At 54.6% G+C, this 22,326-nt stretch overlaps 1 protein-coding gene across 5 annotated transcripts in view; it reads left to right on the top strand.

The window, feature by feature from the left end:
* The window catches only part of MARF1 (meiosis regulator and mRNA stability factor 1), a 39,203-nt gene extending 16,918 nt beyond the window's left edge, over positions 1 to 22,285 (top strand). For 3 of the 5 annotated variants that reach the window (XM_032970108.2, XM_032970111.2, XM_032970112.2), the window contains exons 15-27: positions 45 to 164; positions 603 to 883; positions 1,600 to 1,823; positions 2,314 to 2,456; positions 2,762 to 2,895; positions 3,205 to 3,407; positions 3,964 to 4,257; positions 5,431 to 5,661; positions 6,239 to 6,457; positions 7,720 to 7,777; positions 7,938 to 8,120; positions 8,287 to 8,463; positions 10,943 to 22,285. In XM_032970108.2, coding sequence (XP_032825999.2) covers positions 45 to 164; positions 603 to 883; positions 1,600 to 1,823; positions 2,314 to 2,456; positions 2,762 to 2,895; positions 3,205 to 3,407; positions 3,964 to 4,257; positions 5,431 to 5,661; positions 6,239 to 6,457; positions 7,720 to 7,777; positions 7,938 to 8,120; positions 8,287 to 8,463; positions 10,943 to 11,334 — 2,659 coding nt within the window. In that variant the 3' untranslated portion in view covers positions 11,335 to 22,285. The remainder of the gene's footprint in view (positions 1 to 44; positions 165 to 602; positions 884 to 1,599; positions 1,824 to 2,313; positions 2,457 to 2,761; positions 2,896 to 3,204; positions 3,408 to 3,963; positions 4,258 to 5,430; positions 5,662 to 6,238; positions 6,458 to 7,719; positions 7,778 to 7,937; positions 8,121 to 8,286; positions 8,464 to 10,942) is intronic. The other 2 variants (XM_032970109.2, XM_032970110.2) reach the window with 2 other exon arrangements.
* The last annotated feature ends 41 nt before the right edge of the window (positions 22,286 to 22,326 follow it).

The raw sequence follows: 22,326 nt of genomic DNA, 5'->3' as shown, positions 1-22,326 counted from the left end.
GCGACAGTCTGTCAAGGCTATACGGGGGGATCTTTTTGTTTTAGGGAGCATGACCTGGAGGTGGAGTACTCCCAGCTGCCCTTCGTGGTGATGTCGCTGAAGACCTTCGCGGCGCAAGTGCACGCACTGCTCCACTCGCACGACGGCACCGTGCCGCTGCTCAGGTGACGCGCCATTACGCGCCTCCCGGCAGCCCCCCACCTCTCCCCCCGACACTGATTGCTGAAGGCGCTCATCTTTGTGCTCAAGTCCGCACGTGGTGTAAATGTGGTGTGTGGGGAGCGGTGAACTTTACACACCGAGTTCAATTCCCGTTCACGGGCGACGCCAGTGACAATTATCTGAACCTGTGCTGCCCCCCCCCCCGCCCTACCCCCACTAGTTTCACTCGGGCCTTTAATGAGCACCTGGTGCTGTGTGTATACATTCTCACTGTGGAAACGAAGGTGGCCAGGCATGGTGCTTAGCTGCACCACCCTTCGTGCCATCTAAAAACAGCACTTGAGCAAACAACCTTTAAAAGCTATGCTAAGATTATCTGCCCCGTTGTTCCTTAAAAGCCTGTGCTGGCGCTCACGCCACTCGTCGCCCCCCCCCCCCAGCTTCCCTGACTGCTACGAGGCCGAGATGGGACCGCTGCCTCGCGACGCGCAAGCGGCGATGGTTCCGACCGCGGAGGGCGACACGGCGGCGGCGGAGGAAAGCGACGACGCCGTTACGGAGGCGGCGGCGGTGGCCGCGACAGTTTTGGCCGCCGGCTGTGGCCGTGGAGTCCCGCTGGAGCACCTGGCGGCCTGCGTGCAGGGCGTCCACGTGGTGATGGCGCAGAACGGCGTCAAGGTGGTCAAGTGGGTGCAGAACAAGCCGCCCCCGCCGAGCAGCGGTACGCGTGGCGAGTGGCACGCACGCACGCAAGGCCAAGTGCTGTTTGCGAGCACCTTACGAAGGCCTGGTGGTTAGCATCTAGCCCCCAGCGGCGATGTTTACACACACCCCACTAGGTACTTTTTAAAGGCTGAGTCGACCTAGGGGAGTCCCAGGACCGGTTCATATGACCGTCACCGGTGGTGGCCGTGAGCGAGAATCCAACTCGGGTCTGGCTGGTTCTGACCGTCAGTTTTTCTACTGACCGTGTACCTCGTATTTTTCATTCTATCTATGCTGGTATGTGCAATCCAAAGGTCGAACACGAAATTTAACACTCTTCTGAAATTCGTGGTCCGCCAGGAAGTGTCTAACTGTGTTGTTGGCCTGACTGGATGTGCTTCACATGATGTTTTTTCAGGTTTGTTGAATTCTCGTCTCTCATCTTTTTGTTGTATTTACCTCCGTGATTTCTTCTTGACACCTGATGAAGATCGCTCGCGTTGTGATCGAAACGTCGCGATTGTTTCCTGGCTGGTTCGTAGCGCGGCACACTAACCGCTACCCCACTGCTTCCCACACACGTGTACGCACGCACACCTGTGATTTTTTTTTTTTTACATTAGAACCTGGGGGAAGCGATAATTTTTTTTAAAATAACAGATACAAAATTATCCCTCGAAATCTAGTGCTTTTATACGTTTGTGTGTCATTGCCCGTCTGCGCACGGCACAGACACGTGGCTCGCGTCACGTTGCAAGAGCCCCGTGGGGAACCCGCAGCTGATCGCGTTTGCGCGCGAGGTGGTCGAGCTGCTGCGCACCCAGCCGCGCTGCCTGCTGGCCTTCACGCGCTTCATCCCCGCCTACCACCACCACTTCGGCAAGCAGTGCCGCGTGGCCGAGTACGGCTACGCCCGGCTCGGCGACCTGCTCGACGCCGTCCCGCACGTTCTGCAGGTGCGCTTGCGCGTCGCCGCCTTCATCGCGGCCGCTGCCGTTGCGTCGTTAGCCGCACCCCGTTGTTTTCTCCCCATGTGCATCGCAGTTTTGCGAGTGTGAGGAGGTTTCGCGGTAATCACTTTTGGTTATTTTCAGAAGGGTCCCGCCATATTTTTTTGCGCGGCAGTGGGCGATGATTGCTCTGCATAATCCCAATTCGGTAATTTGCGGGTAATTTTTCAGATTTTTTTACCACGACGCCGGCGCACAATGGGGCCTACTCTTGCGATTGGCGTCACGGAATCTGTAACGTTCACTGGGAAGCATACGGCCGATTGATTTTCTGCAACAAGCGACGAACGCGCCTCTGCCGGGCCACGTGACCTCTACCCTGATGGCGTCTTTTACCCTGGTGTAGAAACGTTCGTATTTTGCGTTTGGGGTTTAAAAAAACAAAATCGCTTCTGTCCCGTGCCATTCATGCCGTTCGGTTCGGTGCGACGGACAGATACTGGGGCTGGGCGGGAGGCGGCTGCTGACGCTGACGCACCGCGTCCAGGTGAAGCGTTTCACTCAGGACCTCTTGAAGCTGCTCAAGTCCCAGGCCAGCAAGCAAGTGTGCTTGCAGGACTTTGCACAAGCCTACCACTGGTAAGATCCACGTCTACTCGCCGTGTGTGATAGATCGCTACGATTCGGAGTCCTGGTTTCAATGAAATACGATTTTTTTAAAAAATACATTTATTTTGGGGTTGTATCGCGTAGGTGTAATGTACGTTTTTTTTTTTCCCACGTGACTTTGATTGGATTGGCTCTTGTCGGGTGGTGGAGGGTTATAGCTCCAGTTGACATTATACCCACAAAAAATAAACCGATTATGAATCGTAATGTTGGTTGTGAAAGCCTGCTTATGGGCCTGTGTGTGTGTGTGTGTGCGTCCCATCGTGCCGGCCCAGGTGCTTCTCGCGCGAGTGGGACGTGCGCGAGTACGGCATGTGCGAGCTCTCCGACCTGCTGGCCGAGGTGCCTGATGCCGTGGTCGCCATGACTCCACAGGAGGGCGGCCCCGTGCTCTCCATCCCCATTAAAGGCAAGGGCCGCCCTGATTCCCCCCACCACCCAGCCACTCGCTCGCCCGCCCACCCACTCACTCGCTGCACTTTAGGTCACAATACTTGTACCGTGCCGGCTTTTCATCAGTGCCGCTCGCTAACAGCACTTTCCTTCCAACAGTCTGTTAACGCTACACGAGGTGGGGTGGGAATCTCTGCCTTGTTGCCCTGCGTCCGTACGTGTGCAAGTGCCGGCACGGTTGCGTGTTACAGCACACGCGCTTGCGCTCTTCCGCACCACCTTGACGCGCATCCACGCACGTCCCGCCCGCCTGCCGCGTGTGCAGTGCGCACGGAAGAGGAGCGGTCGCGCACGCGCGTGTTCGCGCGCGAGGTCGTCAAACTGCTGCGCCAAATGCCGCGCGGGCGCATGGCGTTCTCGCGCTTCATCCCCGCCTACCACCACCACTACGGGCGGCAGTGCAAGCTGGCGCACTACGGCTTCACGAAGCTCACCGACCTCTTCGAGGCCATCCCCGAGGTGGTCACCGTAGGTGCCGCACCTCTCGGCCACGCGCAAAAAAACCCACACGCGCACGCGCGCGCACACGTTGCCACGCGCCTTGACCGGGGACTCAAACCTGCTCGGTGCAAACCACCGGCCCGTTGAATCGTTATGTCAATCGTCTGGCGATCGTGTGTGTTTATGTAGGTAGGTGCACCAAGCCCCGCACAAGCGCCGTGGTGACATCACTGCCACTTAGTGGTGCATGGCGTTCACTGTTGTTATTGAGGAGCAGTTGTGTAGCGGTTTAATGTACTTCACTACGATCAAGGACGTGGCCTTAATTCGATTCCCGGCCATGGCAAACATTGGTTGTTATGATCTCTAGTTTTACTGGTGTGTAAACATCGGGACTGGGGAGACAAAGACGAGCCACATTACTCTCACACCCTCGTGCGCCCTGCTGGCCTTCATATGTGCCTGTCAGCAGCACCCCCCCCCCCCCCCATCAGGCTTTGTGTGGGATCTTGTGTCTTGTGCTCGTTTGCTCCTTTTCGCACACGTGCGCGTCTTGCGCCTCCCCGCGCCGACCCCCCGCCAGATGCTGGAGCGCGGAGAGGACAAGCTGCTGGTGCTCACCGAAACGGAGCAGCTGAAGGCGCTGGCCTGCCAGATCTCTCAGCTGCTGCGGGTGCACAAGGATCAGCCCCACGGTGACACTGGGGAGCCCGCCGGCGCTGCCGGTGCCGCCTCCTCGTCCTTCGTGGCGGAGGGGCTGGCGCCGTCAGAGCTGCCGGCCGAGTACGCGCGCGCCGTGGGCCATCCGCTGTACCTGCAGGACTACGACGTGAGCTCCGTCACGGAGCTCCTGTCCAAGATCCCGCACGTCGTCAAGGTGACAACATCGACTGAGGGGACAGTTTTCCCTCCCCTTGAGTCGACCTAAGGGAATACCCAGGATCAGCCGTGAGCAGGAATCGAACTTGCAGTCGCCGTGCGCGAACCACTACATTACCACTCCCTGTACGCAAACACGGCCTGAACAGACTGTAGGAGCAGGTGCTGTTAGCGAGTAGCACCTGTGAAGGCCGGCACGGCACACGAGGGGGAGGGTGCCCAGCACCATGTTTACACAACGCACTAGATACTCATTTGAGGCTTAGTCGATCCAGGGGAGGCCCAGGACCGGTTCATATAATCGTCACTAGTGTTGGCCATGAGCGGGAATCAATCCCGGTTCGCCAGGTTCGTAGCTTAGCTTGCTAACCGCGACACTACCACACACACACGCACGTACACACACTTGCACGCAATTGTTGCCAACACAGTCCGGTGTGCGCCAGCACATGCCAACGTCCACCAATACGTGCCAGAATGAGCCACCGTGCACAAACTTACACAAATATGTGCCAGTGTGCCACACCGCGTGCAAGCCCACACCAACACGACCCCAGGATCCACTAGTAAGTACTGGCAGAGCAACGCAGGCTCATGCGCCGACAAACACACGTGAAGACGTGTCGACACGCCAACTTGTACACGCACACAGCAGTACATGCCAACATACCTCAAGAAGCTCGCATGTTGAATGCACACCCGATACATGCCAACACACCAACCAATGTGTGCTCGCGAGGTTCGCGCGGACAATGACGCAATATTTCCCTGTTCGCCGTGTTTTATTTAATTTGATCAGGTAAGGTTCACTGAGCTTTTTATAGCCCTTCTCCAGAAGCGACCTGGGCACAAATGATAGCCCGACAAAAGTGGCTTATCATGTGGAAATGTATAGCGGTCAAATACTCTTAAACGCATGTTTCTAAATCCACGCGACCACGGGGAGAACATGCAGACTCCAGATATACAGGCATCAGGGTCGGGATCGAACCCACGACTTCCTCTCGTATACCAGCCCAGGAAGTTAACATCTCGTTATCGTAAACCGGAGATCCCCCGCCTGTATAAGCGCTTGGGAGCAGCGTGTGCAGGGGGTGCTCCCCGTGCCCTGCCCTGCAAAACCCTGGAGTCGCCAGCTAACCCCCGGGCGCCTCATCCCCCCTCTGCCCAGGTCGTGGACACCCCCGTGGGTCGGCGCATTCAGCTGCTCTGCCACAAATCGCAGAAGGTGGCCACCACCCAGCTTCTGCTGCTGCTCATGTCCCAGCGCCCGGGGGCCTTGGTGAAGCTGGCGCTGCTCGAGCAGCTCTACCATGCGGTATTTGGGGCGCCGCTGGCGCCGCACGACTTTGGTTTCCTGTGCCTGGCCGACATGCTGCGCACCATGCACAGCATGTTTGAGGTGGGTGGGCGGATGCACGGACAGACGGACGTGCGAGCTAGGTTGGGCATGCGTGTGTGTGCGTGTCAGTGACGGGGTCTAGGATGGGTAGGCAAGACGGGCGAGTGGGTTGCGGTGACGGGATGCGCAGGGCAGACGGGCGGGTAGGGTAAGCGGGCGTGCGTGGGCTGGTGATGGGTTGGGTGGACGAATGAGCGGGCAGGCTGAAAAGAGTGCAAGAAACTTGGCAAATAAGTGGCCGGGTGGAAACGGTAAGCGGGCAAATGTAAGGGCTAGCCAGACGTTGGCGATCGGTCGTGATGGGTGAGTGTGGTTTGGTGGGTGAATTTGCAAGTCAGCCAGGCGGGCAGGCAAGCGGGACACACGTGTGTGTGTGTACAAAGTGAACGATCTTTGACGGGCACAAAGAGGCTTGAATATATCGGTGAGGCTTTTTGCGAATTTACGGACACTGTTATGACTGTCGTAATGAGCGCAAAGGCTGCCGTTGCGACGTCCGTTGCGGGGCCACCGACTCCATCCACGCCCACGTTTGGTAACCACGTGTCGTAACCACTTGTCATTCCCGTGCGGGCAGCTGGAGACGGAGAGCGGCACCGCTGTGGGCGTGCGCCTCACGCCGCTCCTGCAGTTCGCGGCGTGCGTGCGCGCCCTACTGCTCACCTACCACTACCACCAGATCTCGCTCGCTGACTTCCCGAGCGCCTACGCGCAGTTCACGGGCAACAGCGCGGCCTCTGTGGCCTCCACCCTCGGCTTCGGCTCACTGGAGGAGGCCCTGCTCGCCTTCCCACAGGTGCTGCCAGTCGATCGCGCTCGAACCCACGAGTGTAGCACCGGGTGCTACCGCCGGCTTCCTTTCCTCCCCCCCCCCCTCCCACTCCTTGTGGGTCACGTTCTCGTGTAATCCGTTCATAGATACCGAGTCAAATGAAAACACGCAGTGATTTCCTGCTCAAAGAGCAGTGAGGCAGTGATCGTCTCCGGTTTACAGCTCTGAGCCACTGGTGGAAATACATTCCTGTGGAGTCTAATCCGTAGGACAATGACCGTTGACTTCCCCATCCCTCACCCCACCAAGTGGTATGTAATTTATCGGCCCTGGAGGGATTATGGACAGAGTCAACCCCGCAAGCTTCCGATTTCCAAGCTGCTCGCTCAGTTTCTCCGAGTCACCTGGCCGGACAACTAAAATAATGGTCGGGCATGTTAGGGAAGAAATAATATTTTGGGTGTTCATGTTCAGTGATAACTGATAGTTGGTGATGTGCTAATAACTAGTTGAGTTTAGCACTTTGTTATTGTTTTTACTTATGCTGTGTTTTGCAACCCCAGGTAGCAAAAAAAAACTTGTCAAGGCACAGTTAATTCTTACAATTCAGGCGCACGGTTCCATTTGAGTGTCGTTTTTAATTTGTTCCGTCTCGTTATTGTTTGTTCTTCATGTTATCCGTGTCGTTTATATTATAATCTGTCCAGTTCATGTTCGTCTCAGTTATGCTGTCTGTCTCATTGGTATTGTCTGTGTCATTTGCCCCGTTTCGTCAGTATTGTTTGTGTCGTTTGTAATGGTTTGTCTCGCTTGTCTCATTTGTTCATTCCCGGTAATTTTATTCGCCTGCGTTTAATCGCCAGAATTTGTAAGTAATCAATTCTGACGGGCACAATTGGATGCACGTATTGTAAGTGAAGATCCATTTTTATTCATTTATGCCCGCTTTGTATACGTGACAAATTTGGCTTGACAGTGCCGCGTGAGTGGTATTATAGCTGCTAAGTGAACCTGGCTCACGGCCAACACCAGTAACGATTCTTTGAACTGGTCCTTTGGCTCTTCAAGGTCGACTCAGCCTCAAATGGTCATCTGATACAGTGTGTAAACATCGCCACGTGGGGAGACAAATGCGGCCGGGCATGGTGCTGGTCACCCACCCTCTCGTGTATCCTGCCGGCATTCATAGGTGCTGCTCGCGAACAGCACTTGCCCCAACAATCTGTTACAGGCTATACGGGGGGATATGTCTTTATACTTGTGCCCCCACCCCCCCACCATCCCAGCAGGTGGTCTGGGTAAAGAAACACAACAAGATGCTGGTGCTAAAGCACGATATGAGTGGTGAGTGCCATGTGGACAGACTCGGCAAGGCGGCGGGGGCGGTGTCTTACAGCCCACATTTTGACATTTGTGATGCATACAGCGGTAGGTTCTTGTGAAGCGGTGCGTGCTGCAGCAGCAAGGCTCTAAGGAAGGGGCATCTCTGGCCGCGTGTTTGCAGTGCGACTGTCCTGCGCCTCGCCAGCCACCCTTCCCAGCGAGGAGGGGGAAATGCACTCCGAGCCTTCCACACCTCCGCCGCCCGCCACCTCCGCCGGGCTCTTCATGGACGCCCGCGCCGGGGTCCTGAATGCCGCCTCCCCGCAACGTGAGCAGCGACGCGGCCAATCGCAGCGGCCTGCGGGTGAGCGTCGTTGCGCGTTTGGTCCGTTCGCGTGCGGTGACGTGATCGAGCGGTGGCACGTAAAGAGGCATCAAACATGAGCGTCGAGCGAGTGAACGGCGTAAATTAGAGCGCGACGTGCATCATCGGTGAAAATGTTGTGTAATTGGGCGATGCGCGTCGACAGGCTGCGCGGAGCTGGCCCTTCCGGGCCCCTCGCTGGACGAGCTGCTCAGTGGGCCGCTGCCCCGCACGCTGCCCTCGCCCCAGCTGCGGCCTCACCCGGCGCCGCTGCTGGCGCAGCCCACGGCCGCCTACTCCCGTGACCTCATCGAGTTGGAGCCGCCGGCAACCGGCGACAGCGGTAATCGATTTGAACGGCCACGCGGCGGCAACGGACGACACCCAACCGTGATGAACGCAAGCGGCGCCAAGCATTGTGGCCGTGGCGGGTCACGCCAACGGCACAGCACTGTCGCATTGTTACAATTGCCAGAGAGCATCTTTGGTTTGTGGAATATATTTTGTCGCTTTTTTATTTCCCCCCCCCCCCCCCCCCGAAAGAATTTTTACAATTGGTCTATGAACGTCGTGTCGTGAGACGAGAGGAATGGGCAGAGGTTTTATTATCGGCAGTCGATCATCAAGAAAACTGATGGGTGTAAATCGAAAGTCTATGGATCTTCACTTGAGGCTGTGGGTCTCCACAAATTTGGGTCTCTTGCTGAGAATAAAACTCTTGCAGAACCAGTGCATTGACCCCTTGTTCGACAGCAGCCCACGGAAGCAGATTTTATAATACTACAGTGAGGGAAAAAAGTATTTGATCCCCTGCTGATTTTGTACGTTTGCCCACTGACAAAGAAATGATCTGTCTATAATTTTAATGGTAGGTTTATTTGAACAGTGAGAGACAGAATAACAACAACAAAAAATCCAGAAAAACGCATGTCAAAAATGTTATAAATTGATTTGCATTTTAATGAGGGAAATAAGTATTTGACCCCCTCTCAATCAGAAAGATTTCTGGCTCCCATGTGTCTTTTATACAGGTAACGAGCAAAGATTAGGAGCACACTCTTAAAGGGAGTGCTCCTAATCTCAGCTTGTTACCTGTATAAAAGACACCTGTCCACAGAATCAATCAATCAGATTCCAAACTCTCCACCATGGCCAAGACCAAAGAGCACTCCAAGAATGTCAGGGACAAGATTGTAGACCTACACAAGGCTGGAATGGGCTACAAGACCATTGCCAAGCAGTTTGGTGAGAAGGTGACAACAGTTGGTGCGATTATTCGCAAATGGAAGAAACACAAAAGAACTGTCAATCTCCCTCGGCCTGGGGCTCCATGCAAGATCTCACCTCGTGGAGTTGCAATGATCATTAGAACGGTGAGGAATCAGCCCAGAACTACACGGGAGGATCTTGTCAATGATCTCAAGGCAGCTGGGACCATAGTCACCAAGAAAACAATTCGTAACACACTACGCCGTGAAGGACTGAAATCCTGCAGTGCCCGCAAGGTCCCCCTGCTCAAGAAAGCACATATACATGCCGTCTGAAGTTTGCCAATGAACATCTGAATGATTCAGAGGACAACTGGGTGAAATGGAGCTCTTTGGCATCAACTTAACTCGCCGTGTTTGGAGGAGGAATGCTGCCTATGACCCCAAGAACACCATCCCCACCGTCAAACATGGAGGTGGAAACATTATTCTTTGGGGTGTTTTTCTGCTAAGGGGACAGGACAACTTCACCGCATCAAAGGGACGATGGACGGGGCCATGTACCGTCAAATATTGGTTGAGAACCTCCTTCTCTCACCCAGGGCATTGCAAATGGGTCGTGGATGGGTATTCCAGCATGACAATGACCCAAAACACACGGCCAAGGAAACAAAGGAGTGGCTCAAGAAGAAGCACATTAAGGTCCTGGAGTGGCCTAGCCAGTCTTCAGACCTTAATCCCATATAAAATCTGTGGACGGAGCTGAAGGTTCAAGTTGCCAAACGTCAGCCTCGAAACCTCCTGAGATGTGTGCAAACCTGGTGGCCAACTACAAGAAACGTCTGACCTCGTGTGATTGCAAACAAGAGTTTTGCCACCAAGTACTAAGTCATGTTTTGCAGAGGGGTCAAATACTTATTTCCCTCATTAAAATGAAAATCAATTTACAAGATTTTTGACATGCGTTTTTCTGGATTTTTGTTGTTATTCTGTCTCTCACTGTTCAAATAAACCTACCATGAAAATTTTAGACTGATCATTTCTTTGTCAGTGGGCAAACGTACAAAAATCAGGAGGGGATCAAATACTTTTTTCCCTCACTGTACATCTTAGATCACTTCAAGTGACCTCATTTACTGGCACACTTTGGCATGCATTGTCCCACTCATTCCGCTACGGCAAAACATTTTTCACTTCGGTACGTGTTTAATTCTCAGAGCTGACATGAAAAGCCAAATTGAATGTGGGTGGCATTTTTGTAAATTCATTGGTGACTGATTTGAGCCCGTCACCTCGCTACACTTGCGAGCGCGGTTTAATCATGGACGAACTCAGGATCTTAGAAAGAACTGGCTTAGTGTTCTCTGAGCCACACCTCATCTTTTCTCACATGGACTGAAGCTTAACAGTTAACTCTGTACACAAAAGGCAATTACCATATATGTCAATCAACAGGAGGAATCTCGGAGCCCACAAGGCATTTCGGTATCCATAATTGGCAAATGACCCAGTCATTATTATCATCGCACAACCAATGTTAGCTTGGTTAGCGTTTCAGATGGTGATATTGTAATAATCGTTGCCGATTGATGTGGTGATTGTGGCTACCACCAGATCCGTCGTTCTGGAATGCAGAGGAAGCGCTTGTGCCACCTTCGAGCTCTCCTCCGAAGCCAGCGAGGAGGAATGGCTCCCTCGCCCGGCCTCTCGACAAACAAGCTGACCCGGCGTCGTCGTCATCATCGTCATCAAAGTCATCCTCATCATCGTCATCATCGTCGGACGTGAGAGTCGAAGCGGGATGCGAGTCGGCAGGGCCGGGAGAGACCGACAGTGTTAACGGCGGCAGCAGCAGCTACGGAGACGCCGACGGAGTCCAGGAAGAGAGCGAAGGGCGGGATGACGCGAGAGGGGAGGATGAGGCGGCGCCCGACAGCCCGTCGCGCCGACGCACTGGCCGCTCCCGCGTCCGCCTGGCGGTGAGCTTCTCGCTCGCGCCGCTGTGACGCCCCGCCAGCGACGACGGCGCCCGCAAGGGGAAACCGACGCTGACGCCGATGGCGCCGTCTGCACCGTTTGCCGTCTGGCCGCTTTGGCGTCAACGGCGAGATTAACGACGGCGCCGGCGCAGCGGCCGCGCGGGTGTCCCGTCGCCGACCACGGTACGGCAGTTCAACGTCCGCGCCGCCGACGACACCGCCGCGGCGATAACGCACGGCAGTGCCTTAGCACTGCCGCCACCAGCAGCACTGTGACCGAGGTCACGGAATCGTCGCAGGGCGCGAGCCCGCTGCAGGAGTTCCTCCTGCTCATTAAACACCCTTTTTAAGACACACGAAAAAAAAAACCAAGGCGCGCGCCCCTTAACCCCAGGCTGCCACGGTGCGAAGTTGAAGCTTAGCCCGTGCAAAAAAGTAGCTTTAAAAGTTCACGATCAAGCACGCCCGTTAACGGGGCTCTTGCGGTGTCGCCGCGACGGCCATACCGGCTGATGCCGTGATGTGTCACTCGAGCCCTGTGACAGAAACGCACGACTTTGACTTTAAGTTATTTTTTACGTGTACTTATCGAAAGCTCAAATACGTGCCCCCCAAGGCAGCCCACGCCGAGCATAAAACAAACTTTGAAGCCACTCCAAAGACAGCCACCGAGGGTGATGTACTAAAAACTACGCACGGTGACGGTCATGCTGCTGCAGGCTTGCCACTGCAGAGCAGCCGTTCTCGCCCGACGGGGGCTTGCACTCGTGTCGGGCAACCCCGCGACGTGCAGCCACCCCCGCACCGTGTCCGGACGACAGGAGCCGCGCCGGTGTTGTGCGGGTTACGTCTAAGCAAAAGGGTCCCTACGGCGCGTTTAAAATAAATAAATAATTATCTCGTACACAAAACCAAAATTTCGTTGCGGCCGGTGAAACACGAATCGTCACAGTTTGGCTTAAAGTGGGCTTTTTTTCAGACTCTTTATATATATATATTTTTAATGGTTTTTTTATATATTGTTTAAAAATAAAAATGAAAGTTTTTTTTTTAGCAGAGAAATACTTAGCGAGGCTTCGGTCTCAAGCGCGCCCTGGTCTCACTTTCGTTGCCACGTTTTTGGAAATTGCATAACGACAAACGTATTGCATCATCGTTGCCCCCAAGTTTGGCCAGGTTTTCAGTTAATGGCCGCGAATAGTTTTGCAAAAAGTTTAGCAAACTTCGTGTTGAATTGGAAACTGGTAATGATTTCTCCTTATACTTTTGTTTACATTTTCTACGAGGTACCTTCAAATATGAATGTTTTGGCTGCGACACTGCTAATCGCCGAGCTGTGTAATGAATTATTTGCGCCAGCGAGTAGATTCGCCCTTCCGTTGGGATGATTATGAGAAAATAAAAAGGAATAAATAGGACCAGACCCTAAAATTCGACGTGAAGTGGTTCGATCGCTCTTAAGGTGCATCTCGAGGAAAGGTCCTGAACACAATTTTACTGCCGCCAAAATAAAGTAAAACTTCCAGCAAGGAATCCCCGGGAGTAAGAGGTGCGTTAAAAGATAAAGACGCAACCCTGCAATTACTTTCTCCACTGGTGATGGGGAGGGGGTCTCGGCTAGAGGGCGCTCTAGAGAGGCCCCTTAGGCAGCGGTTTGGCGTGTTCGGAGTTGCGGTTGAGAATCTGCGAGCGTCTCCTGCGCTCGCCCCACGACACCGCCAATCACAGCGGTTTGTGCCCCCTAACCTCCGCTCACGATTGGCCCGATCCAACGACGTCGAGCCCGATTTATTCTGTTCGCTGTATTAGAATAATAGTTGCTCGAGGATTGATCATCAACGAGCAAGGGGGTTCCCAGTCTCGGTCGCTCTTCCGATGAATTTTGCCGTCGTGCCGCGTGTTTTTTTCGGCAGGATGTCCGACGTTTCGCTCCACGAGTTGAATCTCCCAGGACGCGGCGCGAAACGTCCGAACGGCACGCCGAAGGCATTTGGAGAGCGATGTGATGGCACAACCCCGGTCGCCTACACAGTAGCGTTGGGCTCCAAGTGACCGATTCTACTTCACCTTAATTGTTATTCTCTTTGTTGCTGGCGGCGTTTTAGATTTTGCTTTGTTCTAAACGATGGGAGGCCGACGGGGCCACGCGCCACACGTGGGCACGCCTCTCGTCGGCTCGGACGCGTTTAAGCCGATGCCCCAACGCACGCTTCGGGCTCGGTGATCCCCTTGGCCAAAACATTTCTGACGCGTCTCCCCCACCGCTGCCGGATTGGTGGGGGAGAGAGGGGATGGGCGGCCTGCCATCGAGCCGAGTTACACCTTTTTGTCTCGGTTAGAGGATCGAACGCGTAAACGTTACATTCGCTCTCCTTCATTGCGAGGACTTCGAGGCGTTACGATTAAGTTGCGTGACTGGAATATTGAATTGTTGAAACCTGGCTTGAGATTAAGCGAAGCGTTACGTTAAAAGGCAAGAGTGGCGAAAGCGCGTGCCGTAGCCCTGCCTCCAGCCGCACGTCCGTCCGTCTGTAGGCCTCGAGCCTTAAGGCCAAAGCTCCCGCGGTGCCTCCTGCCATCGACCCTATCCGCTCCTCATCCCCCGTGGTTTTTTTGGTATCCGTCTCTTGAGCTCCGACGCAACTCGTCCCGCAGCTGCCAGGGCCCTATCGGATATTATCGTTGGGGATTATTTTCTCCTTTTCATCTGTTGCACCCCTCAACCCACTCCACCCTACTGCCCCACCCCCCTCCCGTTATGTCTCCCACCGAGTAGCTCCCCGTGTTTTTATTGCGTACACCACTCTTTGAACTCGCCGCGAAGAGTTTTAATTCGGTTTGAGCTCGCAGGACCGGCGCCCGTCCGTTACTGCGACCGAATGGGCGCCCAAACCGATGACAAAACAAAATGAAATAAAAAGGCATGAAAATAATGCAAGGGAATAAGGGCAGCGTCTTCGCTGGCATCTAGAGATTACGTTTATTTTCTCTCCCTTCATTCATGCCTCGCTCTCTTTCGTTCTCCTGGATTTGTAGTCAGGGGTAGCGACATCCTGAGGATGACTATTGGCGTCCACCAGGGGCAGGTTTTCCCGGGGAGGGTGCGGCGAGACGTCCAACTCCCGTGTCGCGGTTCTAACGTTCTAGACCGCCCTTCCAAACCATTGTTTTTAATGTTTTGAGCTGTCACGCCTGTTGCACAGAGTGGGTGGCCTTGCTTGCCTAGCCTGGGTCTCAGTCGTGCATTGCGCCTTCCAGGCAGTGGAAGAGGCTACGGCAGGAAGATTCCTGACTGAGATATCACGGGGGAACGGTGGTGCTTTTTGGCGATTGGCGTTGAGGGCAGGGGCTGGTGTGTCTGTGTGTGTGTGCGCGTGTGCCTGTGTCGGTTGGCAGCAGCCTCTTGTGCATGCGTAAGCATGTATGCGTGTGTATGCGCGTGTGTGCGCGCGCGTGCGCGCATGTCGTTGCATATGCGTAGCACAAAACCACGTTTGTGTTACTCCTTGCCCTTGTGTGGAAAACGGTGATGCAGTGGTTGGTGAACTACGCCAATATCCCAGCGACCTAGGTTCGACCCCGAGCCACGGACAATATCAGTAGCGAGTGGTGTCGGAACCTGTCGTGGGCCTCCCTTCGGTCGACTCGGCCTTAAATGAGTACCTCGTGCACTATGAAAACATCAGCTGGGCCAACAATCGGCCGGGCGTGGTGCTGGCCACACCACCTCCACGTGCGCTGCGACGGCCTTAATAGTTGCTCACTTACAGCACTTGCCCCGACAGACTACAAGGCTGTGCAGGGGATCTTAATTCTTCGTGTGTGTCTCGTGGTTTTTTTTTTGTGACGTGAGAGCGTGGCCATGTTGCGCGTGCGGGTGCTGTATTGTGCACAATCCGCATTTTCTTCGTTGTGTTATTGCGCGCGCTGTAAGTCAACACACAATTGTGTGTGAGCGTGTGTGTGCGTGTGTGCGCGTGCGTGTGTGTGTGTGTACGCGCGTGTGTGTGTGTGTGTGTGCGATGCACGAGAGCATGCCACACACTGTATAGTTTCCCAGGCGTGTGTATCTCTCTGTGCGTGCGTGTGTGTACTGGGTGTGTCGGGCACGTGAACTTGAGTCCGGTTCTCTACTCCCTGCCCCAAGCATCGCAATGCCGTTTCACCTCTCTATGTTACAAGCCCAGGTGCATTCCTTTTAGTCCCAGCTCTTGGGGACGGGGAGAGGGGGGGGTCTCTCTTCAGCCTGGAGAGGTTGCTTTTCTTCTCGTAGCAAACCTTCAGGCTGTGCCAGTATTCGTTTTTTTCACAGAAGCTCCACGGTTTGTGGAGCGGGCTGTTACGTATCAACTGCCCGATAGGAACATCCTTGTCAGCGTAGGAATACACTCGACTGATGGATCCCTCGTCAGGGTGAACCGGTGTGTAGTCATCCACTTAGTTTTAACCTCCGGCGAAAGTTATGGAGGGCCCCACCTGGTTTTAAGCCTGGTGGTTGCGTCGGGCTGCCGTGCGGATTGACCCCCCCGTGCGCTTGCTCCCCCCCCCCCCCCTGAGAGGTTTTCTTTTCTTCGTCCAGTGATGCCGGTGCCAACGATCCCACCCCCCGCACGCCGCACACCTTCCCCCCCCCCCTCCTCCATGCCACGCCACCCCCCCACTCCCACTTGGCGCGAGCGTCGCGTCGCCTTGACGCGCCGTGAGTTCGGGGGCCGAGCGTCGACCATTGTGAAATATGCAAACCTTGCATAGATCGCAACTGCGCTCGCCACCCCACCGCGTCTCTCGTGGGCGGTTGGGGAGGAGGGGGTTGGGGCGGGTAGAGGATGGGGGGGGGATGGTGGGGACGGGGGGAGCGGCTCTCCGTCGGAAGTCGAGGTCGGGGTGCCCATTTATTTTAACAGCGAAGAGTGTTCATTGGCTCGGGGTGCTGCACGTTTTTATTTTGTTAGTGGGAAGGTGGATTTGGGGGGGGGGGGGTGGGGGGTGTTTGCAGGAAGAAGGTGGGAAGGTGAGGGGGGGGGTCCCGGGGGGGGGGGCTAGTGGAATGTGCATGTTTGTGCACATGTGACATATCAGTCCGCCATGTTGGTGGCATGAACTCTGCCATGTTGGTGGTCGAAATGAGCGACACCAAGACTGCGCCGTCTCTTATTGCATCGCGTTTGCCTCCGTCTGTGGCAGTGCTCGCACCTTTATTGGCGCTTGCACGTCGCCCCTGCTCAGACGAAGCAGTACCAACAAGTGAGACTGTCGAAACAAAGTTTGGGACTGTATGTGCTATAGCGGCTAGGCTTAAGAGCTAACATACGCAGTGGGGGGGGGGGAGGGGTGTGCAGTGCAGGGGTGACCTGCTCTTGGTGACCCAATGTTCATCGTAAAGAGGGCACTGGGAGCTCTTGTCGATGTGTCTTGCGGTATCCCTCGCCGAGTGTTGGTGATTTTTTGTTGTTGTTTCGAGCCCCGGCCTTGGCTGGGCGATGCTTGGGGTTGGTGGAGCTGGGCAGGGCCTGAGGGCGAGGGTTGTGGGTCGCAGTTTGTTACTGCTGCTGTTGGGGGTTTGTTTTTTTGCGCTTTTTAATTAACGAGATTGTGTCTTCCACCCAGTGCGCGTTTGTGTCTTTATCAGTTTTTAGAATCGGCCAAACACCGCAATTAGAAGCTTCCTAGAAAAGTATCTAAGCCCGGGTGAGATTTTCCTGTTAAATATGTCAATTTAAGATTCATAGAATTGTTAATGAAATTGTTTTCTGAATTTATTTTAAACTTTTATGGGAACTTGAGCCATAGCTAAATGCATCGAAGCTATAGAGGGCTTTCTCCTCGCAACAAAATTCGTACCCAAGGAATTCAATGAACTCTTTAGCACCCGTGGCCACTTTTTTTTCCGATGCCCAGCGATTTGTTATTGGCATTCCAATGGCGACGAGGGGTGGGGCCCACCTGCGGCCTCGTTCGGTTTCACTTCTGATTTTGTCCCATCCAATGGGATCCGCTTGACACATCTCGGGTGGCACCGCCACCAGTGCCCGTGGCAGCCGCTTATTCATTACCTGAGCAAGCGTTGCTGCGTTGCATTCGGGGGAGGCACCAGGGTGGGTATTTGAAGGGGTTAGTTGTCCCCCCCCCCCATTCCCCCATCTGACCCTCCTCTGCTAACCTCCTCTGGGCTTGATTTCCGGCCCTTACAATAGCTTGTATCGGCTGGGTCAACCAGCCCGGCAAGCTACGACCCAGAGACATTTCCCCATCGCCTTCACGGTGAGCGGTTTCGGTGACGCCCGCTCACCGCGTCCACCACCCCGCCGGACGTCCGTGAACGTTTTCGAAATTTGGGAATCTCAGTGGGTTTTGATTTTGTTACGTGCATTGCGGTGTCTTAGCATTCCCCTTTTTTTGTTGCTTTTGCTCTTTGCGCTGTGGTTTGTGAATCCACCGGAGGAGAGTGGACGCTTTTGTGGATGTTCACTTTTTTCAACGGTGCCCAAAAAAAAAAGCGTCGAGTGGACGAGCTGAGCGGGCGTCCCACTGCTACAACTATTATTACGCCCGCGCGCGCACGGCTCAAGACGGGTTCTGGTCGCGGAGCGGAGCACGCGAGATGCATCACCAACGGCAGCAGAGGGCACCGTGGGAGCGGCATCCAAAAAAATGTTAGTCGAGGACATTTTCTCCCACCGTACGGCGATGGACATGCGGCGGCAGTCCCACGGCCGATATCGTCGCTGGGTCTCGCACGATGGAGCAGGGTTGAGCTTCGTATGAGCACTTGGTGTTGGGAGACTGCTGCAGTGCGAATAGCAGGTGTTTTGTAGGCTTGGTGGCTGCGTACGGTGGCCAGGAGGTGGCGGTACAGCAATGGATTCTTGAATCTATTTGAAGAGAATTTAACTTTTGAGATCCTCATTCATAGTTCCCCCTCGTGTTCACATTTTTTCCTCCCAACGTAAACCGAACCGCTCGTTTGTGGAGTTTGCCAAACATCCTGGGGCAAAGGACCCTTCGGAGGGGGAAAATAAAATAAAAAAAGTCTTGAATTCGCGAGGCTTTCCTCGGGGAAAAAATGTAGAGCGTTATTATTTGCACCTTGCGGAGAGGGTGGGCGACTCGGTTTTTGCTCTGCGGGCCGCTTTTGTATGAGAGGAGGTTTGACCGTTAAGATACGAACGCTCGGCTTATCATGAACTCTGTTCTGACTTAAATGGGCATTTTGCATTGCATAGAGCAATACACACCGGCCCCGTCCTGAAGAAATGTTAACGTGTGAATGACAGCGGCCGTAGCGTTGCGTTCAACTCCGTTGTAAGAGGATGTTGGACCATTGCGATACGAACGCTCGGCTTATTCTGAACTCGGCTCCGACTTGAACGCAGGGGAGGTGGTGGCGACGACAGCGGTCGTCGATTGGAACTGATTTGGTCACCAGGTTAGAAACCCGGCGGGGGAATGCGTCTCTGGCAAGGGAGACCCGAAGTTCGAGGAGGACACTAAAAATCCCAGTTGGATTGGCCTTTGAACCTACTTAATTCCAGTCCACATTTTCACCCCCGCCGCCCATGTTGCTGCGTGTAAATATTAATGATGAGCGGCATCGTACGTGAGGTTTGGGCGTGTAACAGTGCATCAAAGCGTCGATTCAAACGGATTGTTACTCTTTGAGGATGCACATTACATGTTATCGCGTGTAAGTAAAAAAAAAAATAATGTATTTACATTGAATTTGGAAATGATTGCCCGTTCGTTTGTGTTCTCATCTCGGCCGATAGTGCCGAAGCAAAGCTGTACAAACGAGACGCACGAAAAAGAAATGAGCAATCCAAACGTGACGATGCAAAACGATACGAAAAGATAATCGATTCTTCGAATGAAACCGCGACCCTCCCCCCCCCCCGAATCTTTGAAGTTATCGGGGGGGGGGGGGAGGGGGTGACCACGCGGTGTGCGTTGCTACGCTGCTAACCGTGAAATGTGTTGAGCAGGAATGAACATCTGGACTGGAGCAGCAAGAGAGAAGCGTTGAGCGTGCACACAACCTCCCGTTTACATCCGTGTCGTGTGTAGTCGCGTCACCCGTAAGTGTGCGCGCGTGCGCGTGTGTTAGTGTACGCGCACGTGTGCCGTGTTATGCAGTCCAGGACGCAGTAGTTTCTGCCCTGCTCTGCATAAAACAGCGCACCGCACGCAACCACTCGGCACGTAAACCGCCCACCCAAACTACGCGCCAGTGACAGCCGCTATAGCAGAAAACTGCCAGGTTAATGGCAGCGCCACTTACCCTCTGGTCGCCTCTTGCTTCTCCCGTCTCCCTTCCCCCCCCCTGAATCCCCCCCCCCCCCCACCACCACATTTAATTTTACCTCTTGAGATTAAGTTTCTCCTTCCATCCCCCGTGCCTCGTTCATCTTCCTTGAGCCGCCAGTATTCGTGCAGGCACGTCCGGTACCCCAAATGGACAATGGGTGCGATGCCTGTGTACATATCATGTATAAAGAAAACCTTTTTTTACTACGAGATCGCGTGGATTTGACGCGCTAACCCCGGCGTTACGCAGCCGTAGAGTTGGCCTCGTGGCATCCGCGCGCGCGTGGGGCATTTTGCGTCGCATGGAGCAATACACACCGGCCCCATCCTGATGAAATGTTAACGTGTAAACGATAGCGGCCGCAACGTTGCGTGCAACTTTCGGTCGATTTTGAAACGTATGAGGCGAGCGCGGTGCTCGGGGAGAGAGAAGGACTGGCATCCTACTCCAAGGGGACGTTGGAAGAGTCGTGTTAAGACGCTAGTTTGTGCCGATGGCGTGGCCAGATTTTGAGTGCGAGTTCGTAAATTCAAGAAGTGGCCACCCCCCGACCGATGGTGTGAATTTCCACCTCGAGCTGTTCGGGAAATCCGGCGAGCATGCCTTCCAACAAAACAACGTTCTTTTTTGCCGTTAGAACAAAACATGCCACGGGTGTCCCCCCCCCCCCCCCCCGTGCTTTCAGTGCACAGTTCGAACGGCAGAATGACGTCGAACGAAACGGAAAGTTCGAGCGGGCGACGAAAACGCTTCGGGTGCGGTCTCGCGCGCGCTCGCGTGTGTGTCGGTGGGTCGTTTGAGAGCCTGGCGGGTCGCCGCTGCGCCCGGGCTGGGATTGTGTCGGCCACCGACGTGTGCATCGTCACCGATCGTCCGCATATAGAAACATACTGAAGACATTTCTGAGCGGCCACACGCGTCGGTTCAGGTAATCGGGCAGCCCCGCGTGATTGCTCTCGACCGGCGTGATTCAATACATCTGGTCGCAGATGTCGCGCGGCGAAGAAAGCCTGCGAGTGTTTTTTTTTTCTTTTCTTGAAGGAAGCCATAACCCAAGAAAACAGAAAAAAACAGCTCTTGTATTGTAGACACGCACCAAGGCCGTGCGTCCCGGGCTGTGTCCCACGCCACGTCTGACGTTTTGCTCGTGAGAAAGTAATCATGGTGGCGTCTAGTGCCGTCAACGTGACGCCATATCCAACATTTCGGTGGTGCCACTCAAGCGCAACGATGGATTGCATGACCATGATTTTGAAGTAATCTTTTTTTTTTCCCTTTATGATCAAAGATTGGCGGACAGCCCAGCAGGACACACCGCCCTGGTGCGGGTGTCTACGATTAGAACTGTACATATTTTGAGATGCGCATTCGTTTTGGTCAACTGCACACTCGTTGATTTACAGTGCCGATTATTAAAGAGTGTAACATTTAAACATTTAGGCCGCCAGGTGTGCAGCAACGGTGTTATCACCGCGCACCTGGGCATGTGCAGTTGCCCACGGCGACGACGACGACGACGATCACGGTAATGCTAACGATGACAGCCACGGTAACGGATGACGATGATGAACCTTGGTTGAGCGTCAATACGCGAAAGGGAAAAGGATGTCACGCGTATTTCTTACGAATCGTCGCCGTCCGAGGCGGATTACGCCGCCCTGTCGAAATGTCTAGGAACGTGTGGGGCCGCATTTGCAGGCAGAACCGCGTTCGCCGTGCGGTGGCGCGCGCCCTCCTGTCCGCAGCCCGCAAAAAATCTTTAGCCCGTGGGCTGCAGGCTGTGGATCGGCCGGTATCGCGGATTTGTCTACTCAGGGGTGAGAGCTCACTGGGGGGGGGTGGGGGGGGTGGGTTTGGTCGATCGCGCACGGATGGGCATCGTGCGTACGAGACGCCCCCGACGACTACAAAGGCAACGGGCGAGGTGCCTGTAGGCGTCGGCACCGCAAGTATGCGTCACAACCTATCCGTGTAGTGTTTAATTGGTGTGTGGTCCTCCCCTGACATGCGAGGGTGGGTCCGGAATGCTGCAATTGGCAATATGACGCAAAAAAAGCAGGACCTGCCCTGAAAGAGAGGAGTCTTGGGACCATGACACTGGGGTACGATGGTGCAGGAGTCGGGGTGAACCCGAGACGGGGGTGGGGGGGGGGGGTTAATGTGTTGGGGGGGAGCTTATGGTTAACGCAATGCAGGGTAAATGTATCGGAGGCGTACTTAGGGTTACCCTGAGAAAGGTTTAATCCATTTAAGGGCGGGGTAGGAAATAACCAAAGGGGGAGGGGTTCCACACTGACCATATTAAAAACGTGAGTGTGAAAGTTAAACCCGAGTTGGGGTCACGATGTTGCGTTTTTGGGGTTAGGGGTTAACCTGAGCCGGGTCGGGCGACGTGAATCAATGTGAAACCGCCATCGTCCACCCCGAGCGGTGGCTCGGGATCGATGTCTGTCTCTCCCCGAGCCGTCTCAAGGTCACTGTGAGTCGTCTCGGGATCGTGTCTCAAGGTCACTTGTCTCTGTGAGCTGTGCTCAGGTTCGCTATCTCTGTGAGCTATGTCTCAGGGTGGCTGCACCCCCCCCCGAACCCCCCTCCCCCCTTCACGTGCCCATTCCCCATTGCGTGCCCCCAGGGCCCCCTTGTGTGTGTTTTGTGAATAAAACTGTGCACTGCAAACGCGCGCCTCCGCTCTGCATTATTCGCCCTCTTACATCGGT

This window comes from Petromyzon marinus, chromosome 43 (assembly GCF_048934315.1).
Source record: "Petromyzon marinus isolate PM22_M1 ecotype Great Lakes invasive population chromosome 43, UKy_Petmar_22M1.pri1.0, whole genome shotgun sequence".
Lineage (NCBI taxonomy): Eukaryota > Metazoa > Chordata > Hyperoartia > Petromyzontiformes > Petromyzontidae > Petromyzon > Petromyzon marinus.
This window is presented reverse-complemented; position numbering and strand designations above follow the sequence as displayed.